A 9,920-nucleotide genomic window follows, 5' to 3' on the forward strand; every position below is an offset into this window, starting at 1 on the left:
TGTTCCCACCATTAGGCATGAGACTTTGCTGCTGATGAAAAAGTTGGCAACAGGATCACCAGATATTCCAATTTTCACAGGTCTCAATTTAATCAAATAATCAGGACTCTGTTTTGCCTTGTACTCCAGTTTGGCAGCACAAGTTAATTCACCAGCCCAAGTGGTTGCTAACAGACTATCAAAACCAACTTTACAAAACCCCTGAACTCTATTCTAACATAAAACTCCCAACTATACAACAACAAGAAAACCAACAGAAATCCCCAAACCAAAAACCAACAACAAAGCATCCAACCAAGAAAATCCCTATTTAAACCCCCAGGTATGTGCTCTGTTTTCATCCACACCACAGACTCCACAGCCAGAAACACATTTACAAACTTCATGGTCAATGTGTTTTTGTAAAATCTTTTGATGCACACCTCACTTTCAGACTTAATCAATCCTACCCATGCCCACTTTCCACTCCTAGAATTACTTTTTCTAGAACATTTCTTTATATATATATATATATATATATATATATATATATTATTATTGGTTATGTAATAGACTTGAACAAAATGACAATACAAGCTTTTAAACACCATTTTTCTAAACTTAAGCATTAAGTGGCTACTTGGACAGTGAAAAAAATCTGCAACTACATTTTCAAAGCATTGTATATACAGAAGAGGATTTAATTTATGCCTCCAGAGTTGTTGTAGTAACACAGGATTGATCTGAACCAAAAGGCAGAAGTTCTTTTCTTCAAGTCTTCCTCAGGATCCCAACACAGACTCAGGTCTGGAAGTCACTCCGTAAGAAATCTGGAGCTCCAGATATATAAGCCACCACATAAAACAATTTGAGGAACAATTGTAAAAGTAATATCCAGGATATTTCAATAACAATTTCCTTGGCAGAAAAATAATTAGAATTCTAAGTCAATTAACCAAGCTTTTTTTGCAAGAATTGATTTAAACACACAGGTGCATAAAAACTTCCCCACTGCCAAGGGGGACAACACACTGTTTCACTTAATTCTTTCTTTTGGTCCTTATTATATAACACTTTAAAACACACCTCAGTCCCTGATATCCCATTTCCCTCTTTATTGTAATGCAACAAATGGAGTATAGATGTCATGGCTTGGCCACAAATCAAAATACCACAATTATGTCATGAAGTCAAGCCTTTCTAACCCTACTCTGCCACTACCACAACAATGCCTACCTGAACAAAACTCAATTCCAAACTTCAATCACAATTTCTGCAAATAAACTGTAACGGGTGCTTGAATGTTTACATTATTAGAAAAAATATTTTTCATCTGGAATACTCAACTTCAAAATATCTTTTAAGAAAAGATGTCCTAGATATAAATTACACTTTCCCTATCCTAATCTTTTTAGAGATACAAAGATGACTCATGCATTGAATTATCAGCATGAATTGTTCACTTGTTGCCAGGAATTACCTTGTGCTTACTAAGAGTTGAATTAGCTCTTTATGATAAGACAGCAGAGTGGTAAATGCAAGCTAAAGAATCCAACTGCAGCAGTGTATTTGGCTGAAAACTGCTTTATCAAACAGCTCAGTATCCCCTGTGCCTGCTCACAGAGGTGGGACACAAGGACACTTGTCCTGGGAGCAACATCTGCCAGATTCCAGAGGTACAACCCAGAGGTGAGATAGGGCTCCAAGCTCAAGGCAGACTGGTTTTATTGGTTCAATACAGTTTTGCTGCTTAAATCAGATGGCATTCAAATCTTCTTTCACTTTTTATGGTTGGAAAAAAAACCATACAAACACCTTCTCCAAGTTTCCCCTTTCAGTTCAGTGCCATCACAGTACACAGGAGAAAGTGGAAAGCAGTCAGATCTCAGTTACTGGCAAACACAATGTGAGTTGTGACCAAATATTTCTTCTTTTTTTAATCTATTAATCTTAGAATGATACAAACCATTTTCAGATGCAAGTAAAAATTTTATACTGATGGTAATATGACACTTTCCCCCTAACAGCAGCCTCAGAAATAAATAACTCACAGAAACTTGAGTGAATAACCAGCTCCTGAGATCCACAAGGACAGGCACCTAACTGTCAGTGACAGACATCTCTGATGTGGCTAACTCTTTATTAATTCTTCCACAGAGGCAACACCTTTGAAATAGTAACACTGGGGGGTGAGGGGAATTCACTCTGCTGTGAGAATAACCTGTTTGAGCTCCACTTGAGCAAAGCAGGTAAAATCACCTCCTGGCCATGGCCAAAAAGAACAATCCTGTTTCCCACCCACACCTCCAATCGTTTGTCACATCTACAAGAACAACCACTCCAATCTTTCCTTTTGTTTCCTGAGGTTGGACAACGGACCAACAAGATCTCACACTGCATGAGCACCATGTTCCTGATGGGAGGCACAGTCCCTGCACTGTGAGTGCACAAAGGAGCTCAGCAGGCACCAGGGGAGAGCACAGCATAATGAGTTCTGCTGTTACTGCCTCACCCTGCTGAGGAGGAAGTCAGGAGGAGGAAATTCTCTTCCTCTTCTCCAGGAGGAATGTTGGATTCAATAGGAAGCAGAGAACTTCTGCTTTGAAACAGTAAATTTGCTCATTTCACTTCCAATCAAGGCTTGAGTCTGAAAGCACAGTGTGGGTAACAAAACTGCCTCCCCAAAAATCACAATTACAGGGAACAGTGTGTTTTTGTGTCCATAACCAGGTAACAGTCCTCCTCCCTCATGGAACCTCAACTTTTATCTTTAATTCCCTGCTCTAATTTCTCTCTCACTCCCTTGGAAACTCATGAAGAAGAAAAAACGTGGGAGAGTTAATTTGGGCATGCCATTCACCTCACCCTATCTTCCACCTCACCTTGTGTTTCTCATTCTTTAGATTCCTTTCAAATGTCATCATTACAAGAAAGAGGAGATTCCAACAAGTCAGCTCTTCTATTGTCCTCTAACACAAGGTTTTCTGAATACACAAGCTACAATATATAACAAACTCCTCACACTGAAAGCTGGAAAAAAACATATTAGCAAAAGCAGAATATTCTGCTATTTCTCAATAAGAGAAAAACAATTTTGATAAAGAATTGGGATTTACACCCCAATGTGTAACAGTAACAAAATATATAAAATATACTCCAAGAAGAAATGCAGACAATAAAAGACAAACTTTTAAACTTATATAAGTTACAAACAACAAAATACACAAGCTTATTAACAACAGTGTGATGAAGACAATAATATTCTATCCTTAAGGGGACAGTCTGCAAAAGCAATGGAGATATTTTGCCAAAAATGTGTATCTTGTACCAGATAAATGATTTAGCAGTTCAAGTCTTAGGTTTCCTAAGACATACTTCTCCTGATTTCACATGTTTCCAAAAAACCCAAAAACACTCACATGTAAATATATGAAATAGTTCACATATTTCTCACAATTAAAAGGAAAATAATTCAAGGCATCATTTGGAGATAATCTGGTTATGAGATGCTCATTCATATTAGAGTCAGTCCATCACAAAACAAAGCATTTGACCAAGGAGTTCACTGCTAAAGTTCATCTTAAAGAGGATACCCTGAGTTCAGACCACAAAACAAGTAACAGAGTGAGAACAAAGAAAAAAAAACACCCCAAAACTGTCACAGAATCACTTTCATTCCATGATGAACTTCATATTCAAGGTTGTAAATCTTCACCCTCCCTCCTGAGATGAAACCTCACTAGCAAGGAATGACCAGCACATCACCTTATCTCAGGTTATACTGATCCCACCCCAGGGCACACTCTGCAATCACAAAAAGCTGCTTTGCGCTTAGGACAGGCTTTGAGGAACCACAAGTTATCCCAATTCAGCTGTAAAACGGTTCTCTGTTCTCTTCCAGGAATTGCTGTGCTTCAAGTCATGTCTAGTCTGCTTTGCAATCTTATAGCACAACTCAGAGTGCTGTGGACACAAATCAGTTTGTTCTTTTCACCAAGGGACACATTCACAGTGTCCCTGCACTAAAGGGGACAGACACACAAAACTGGAACTGCAGAGCAGTGATACAGGTTTATTAACCCATCCATGAAAACCTAATATTGGAGCCTCTGTTGTGAGCACTACACTAAGCCTCTTCTACAGGAAATAAAACTTGCAGAATGATTTAAGAAAGAACAGAACCCTCCTAATACCTGCATGATTATCCAAATACAGAACAAAGCCTTAGAACTTGTCCACATTCATGAATTAAATGCTCAAATACATTTTTGTGGTGTGATTAAAAATGTACTAAAGACATTGACTAGATAAATTGCAAATATAATTGTCAAATTAAGCAATCAACTATTTCAACAGCTTGCCTTTTAATTTATAAAGTGCAGTTCTTTAAAAAAAAATAATAATATACCAACTTAAAACTTACAGCACTAGCCTGCCAAGTACCAAAAGAACATCTTCACATTCTGTAGTCAAGTAAGGTCTTGCATTAGCAAAGCTTTGGATGGAGATTCGATACACTTCCAAAAAAGGCAAAATATGTTCCGATGCACCCCGAGTGCCGGCATATTGCAGCAGTGTCTGAAACAAAAGGAGTTATCATTAGAATTTATTAGAAATTCTTATAAAACACCTTTGCTTAAAAATAAATATCAAACACAAATATCAAGCACATACAGTGGAATAATTCTGGAAGCGAAAAATTTTTACTCTGGAGAATTTAAAGTAACTTTTCACCTCAAGAGAAATTCTTCCTTTTATTGAAATATGTTTTTATTTACTTTGTTATTTTGATACAGTTATCGGAATTTCTGCTAGGGAGAAAGCTAGGTGCAATAGGCAGAAATGTGAGTTATTAAATAGAAAATTCAGGCAGAAGTCCTACATTTAGCTCCTTTAGTATAACTACCATGGAGATAGAACCATGGATGTAATACTAGAATCTTTATTACTAATGAGAATGCAGAAAAAATAGGAACAAACTTGAGATTAAAATCATTACTAGAAGTGTAATGTTTTAAAGATACACGCACTACCCACAGAGCAAACATGAAGCCACCAGAAAAGGATACAAAACCCACAACAGATCATTACACAGGCATTTTTCAAAACACAAAATTACCCCAAGATTTTACTCCTTGACCCCACATTACCTGGGCACAGCAATACCAAATCTAGCCCAGTTTAAATAGAAATCACATAACACAGAGACAACACTAGCACATCCCAAAGTTTTTAAAACATACCTACACTGCTGTGCTGTGCTCTGACAGACTAGAAGTGCAATTTGAGAGCAAGTAGGGCACTGAGCTGAGGATATCTCAGTACTGACTGCTTTTTCACAAAGAACAGCCCTTTCCTCAACACCCTCCTACACCTCCAAAGCAGTGATGCTTCTGTCCTTACCAGCTCCCTCTCCCCAGACTAAACAAGGCAATAATCTCAATTAATGCCCAGCTGCAATAAAAGGGGCTGTGCTTTTTTGGAATCCTTAGGGCCAAGACAGCATGGAAAAAAAAAAAAAAAAAAAAAAAAAAAAAAAAAAAAAAAAAAAAAAAAAAAAAAAAGTTCAGTGCTTCATCTCGTCATTCAAAATAACTCAAATTATCCCATAAGGATGGTGAGGTCATATCAGTTTAAAGTTGGGACTCTGACACAACAAACTTATTTTAACACTGTAAAAAAAAAAAAAAAAACCACACGATTTTATCAGATGGTGAATGGAAGGAGTGCATTATGGAACAAACCCTACTACAGGCTTTGACCTGTAGTAATGACCAAAAACTTCTAAGATAAAACCTACCCTCCCAGCACAGCAAGAAATAAGTGGCCAGTATCCAATGTTATGTCAGTGATATAACTAATATTATACTAGTCCTAGCCTAAAAACAATGCAGAATCATGAGTTATATTTAAGAAAAAGAACTCTATTAAAAATACCATCTAAGAATCAGTGATCTGCTGGTTTTGTGGATTGTTCTCCAACAATCCATTAATAAAACTTCTGCATGAATGGAAGTTCAAAACTTTCCCCAAACCCCACATAATATTAATAAAGACATAAGTGGGGGCAGGAAATTGGAAGTTTGCAGAAATCATCCTTAAGCACAAAGATCATTGGCTGCTGCAGTAGCTGTAGTAATACCACCCTTCAAGGTTATTTAACAAATTAATGAAAGATTTGATAATACAACTCAAATCATATATTGCTTCGTAGCCATTAAATCACAAAGAATGTCAAGCTGAAATCCCCAGAGAGTCAACTGATGACTTTATGATAAATCAGCAGTTTAGTAAAGGCAGCAGTAACACAACCATTACAGTGACTACAAAAACACACCAAACCCTGCACTCCTCTAAAAATATATCCATTAAAACCAATCTATTTTTAAAGTCAAATTTAGCACTCAATTATTTTGACAGACACTTTGATCATAAACTACCTGGTCTATGTAAACCATAAAACACAGAAGAACACTTTCTAAGATTAAATAATTTTTCTAGTAAACACTGCACCCTTGCTCAGGTGCCACCTGAGCACTGGGATCAAAGCCTTAAAGCCAACATTAGGAATTCCCTGAGAAACTTCTTGTCAAATACATAAACAATGGTTTCAGTGCAAAAAAAACCAAAAAACCATTCAAGGTGACAGACTTTATTAAGAGCTTAGACTTCAAGGATCTGTAGTTTGAACACTATGATGTTATTAGTATTAGCAGAGTGACAAATAAGCCAAATGTGGTCACTGTATTAAAGTTCTTCAAAGCCCTTGTGCTATTTAACAAGTAATAGTTGTTGAGTTGTCCACTGCAGATTTCACCTGGTGGTCTATATAAAAGCTATTAAGGAAAAGTTATTAACCTGACAGAATTAGATCATCTACATGTTCAAGGGATTCTCAAGTAACAATTTAGTAGCAATTACTACCTTCCAGTGTAATTACCTGAGGAGAGCATTCATACATTAATAACATGTTAATAACTCACACTTCATCCCAGGCTCCTCTGATCTCACACCTGATGTTACAAGAGGTTACAACAAATCTGATGGGCAAGAGGAGTGAGAGGTGCAAGTGTGACACTCACACCAGCCTGGCCCTCCACACTGTCATGTTCTGCACTGACACAACACCTGCCTGGCTGCCCTTGCTCAGAAACACATTTTTTCTTTTTGCTCAGAACCAATTTAAAGATCTCAAAGTTCCCCGACCTGTTGTCACAGCTTTGAGACTCTCTAAGAAAAATAATTCCTTGTCTTCTTAACCATATCTGATTGCACTCAACACATCATCTTCAAAAATTTCAGACAGTCAACAGCTGCTGGGCAGTGGCAGATGGGATGCTTTGACATCCTACAACCTCCTCTTCTTCACTGATAACTGTTTCTCCTATTTATGGCAGCCTCAAACACTCCCCTTGGCTGTTTGGGTAAATACTGCTCTGCACAAACCCCATGATTTTCCCAAGGTGAATGTGCAAAGCATTCATACCTGTACAATATAAAGTTGCTGAGTCAAACTATTATTTAGGCTTCAATAGTTTCTTTGTTTTATAATCCTGGACAACAGTAGTATTTCCCTGCTTGAAAATAGGGATCTTTCAAGGAAATTGTGACATCCAGCATCACTCCCCATAAGAGCTACTGGAAAGCTGCTCAGCAGCACAAGGTTTTCAAGTAGTAAAACAGCATTCAGACAGCTCAAAGCATAGGAAAATCACTAATTTGGTTCATAGAAATGGTAATTTCCACAGCAAAACACAGGGCCCTGCCTCAGCTGTACCCACAGGATGGCAAATGTAAAACATTTCAGCTCTCCTTATGTCTGCTACTTCCCAAAATCAATCTTAAACCCAGATAAATCCAGCTTCTCTCCAGCCACGTTCTGCTGTAGCTTTAATAACTTTATGACAAGGGATCAGTGGTATCTTCCAAGTAATCAATACAAAATGGAGCTCCCTAAATTTCAGTTATGGGAAGATCTTAACTTATTTAAGTTATCACAAAATTCCTCTGTCAGGAGAGATCCAGACATAAATTACACCCCACCTACAGTGTTCTGACAGCTCAATAAAATCATAAATTTGGAGCTGCTGCAGTTCCATGTCCCCCATTGAATCTCCTGGAGTAATGGCACAACAATCCAAAAAGTCCCAGACTGATGGTAACTCAAAACCAATCTTCTCCATTTTTATCTGTGCTTTCACAGTATTTCAAAACCAGACTACAATAATAGCACAAGGACCTAGAGGGCTACATCATTTGTGGGACATGGTTTGGTGGCTTTTTTGGTTGTTTTTTTGGTTTTTTTAGGTAGCAGAACTGTCTTTCACCACACTCCACTGATCAAGTATCTCTAAAGCTTCTTCTCTCCCAAACTAATCTGGGAAACTGGACATGTTCACACACAGATCATGTTGACAACCACCATTAAGTGTTGGTTGAATATTTGTGCCAATATTTGTGTCACTGGGAACAATTTTACCCAAAAAATTTTGGCATGGACAGAGTCACACAGTGCAGCAGCTCCATGTCAAGGCAAGGTCACAGATCTCCACCATACATTAAACCTGGGACAAACACAGCAGCTGCACCCTGCAGCTTGAGAGAAAAGCATTTTTAAACCTAGTAAATACTCTCTTATTCCAGTAAGTGATGAGCTAAACATTCTCCCAGAAGGGTATGGCAAAGATACAACCTGTGGATGCAAAATAGAATTCTGTGGAGAATAAATTTATAAATTATACAAACCACTTATACATAATTTGTGACTCACCAACAAGGTTTTTTCTCTGATTTTGCCATTCACCAGTCAAACACTACAGCTTTAACAGCTGAGGCGTTGTAAACCAGCTCAGCAAACAGATTCTTTATTTCTTACTTTAAACCCCACAATCTCTTCAGACTCAACAGGGACAACTCTCCAACCCACCATTGTAACAACTTTTCAACCTCAGAGCTCACAGTAAATGATGCTGTGATGGTAACAAAAATTAATAAACCACTGGAACAGTTTACTTAAGAACGAGTTATCTCCATCACTGTGGCTTTAACCAAGATCAGCTCTTCTTCTGGAACTCAGGGCCTCGATTCAGAAATCGGTGATTTTCCTCTGGGTTGCACTGAGTGTTCAGGACAAGATAACCAAACCTCAGCTCATTCAGTGACTTAAAGGCACTGCAGGTCCTTATAGCTGTGCCAGCACTCCTCGCACCACACGACAAATCTCGAGCAAGGCGAACACGCAGATTTGATCCCGAGACAAGCCAAACACAGTCAACCAGAGGCCTCGGAACCGAGCCAAGACTGCACCGAGAAAATGCGGTGCGGCCTGCCCGCCCCAGAGACCCACCGCGGGCCAGGGGCTGGCCCGGTGCGAGGCCAGGCCGGAGCCCAAAGGTGAGCGGTGCCCCCGGGCCCGGAGCCCCCGGGGCAGCCCGGGCAGGGCGTGCACAGCCCCGCTCGGCACCCGGGCACCACCAGCTCCGGCAGAGCGAGCGCTCAGCGCTCCTGCCCCCGGCCGCATCCTCGCGGCCCGCCCCGCCCGCCTCCTACCTGGCAGAACCCCCGGCAGTAGGCTCGGGAGGAGGCCTCCGACACCTCCTGCTCGCGCAGCTCCGCCTGCAGCTGCCAGAGGCGAGCGCGGAGCGCCGACACCACCCGCGGCAGCTCCGGCCGCGCCGCCGCCGCCTCGGCCTCGGCGTCCGCCATCTGCGCCCGGCCCCACTGCGCGTAGGCACCGCTCACGTGACGCGCACCGCCGCTGACCTCATCGGCCGGGGACGGCGTCACGTGACGCGCCACTGCCGGGCCCGCGCGAGGGGCGGGGCCAAATCCGAGGGGCGCGCCCCCGCGAGCCGCCTGACGTCATGAGGGGGCGGGGCTATCAGAGCAGAGGGGGCGTGGTTACATATCCCGCCTGGCCACGCCCCCTCAGGCCGTGAGGG

General features: G+C 40.6%; 1 protein-coding gene across 1 annotated transcript in view; it reads right to left on the reverse strand.

The window, feature by feature from the left end:
• The window catches only part of RLF (RLF zinc finger), a 35,443-nt gene extending 25,738 nt beyond the window's left edge, over positions 1-9,705 (reverse strand). Inside the window, exons 1-2 of the mRNA XM_083879467.1 lie at positions 9,529-9,705; positions 4,403-4,557 (exon numbers count right to left, since the gene is read on the reverse strand). Coding sequence (XP_083735593.1) covers positions 4,403-4,557; positions 9,529-9,684 — 311 coding nt within the window. The 5' untranslated portion in view covers positions 9,685-9,705. The remainder of the gene's footprint in view (positions 1-4,402; positions 4,558-9,528) is intronic.
• Positions 9,706-9,920: the final 215 nt, after the last annotated feature.

This window comes from Zosterops lateralis (assembly GCF_965231275.1).
Source record: "Zosterops lateralis genome assembly, chromosome: 28".
NCBI classification, from domain to species: Eukaryota; Metazoa; Chordata; class Aves; order Passeriformes; family Zosteropidae; genus Zosterops; species Zosterops lateralis.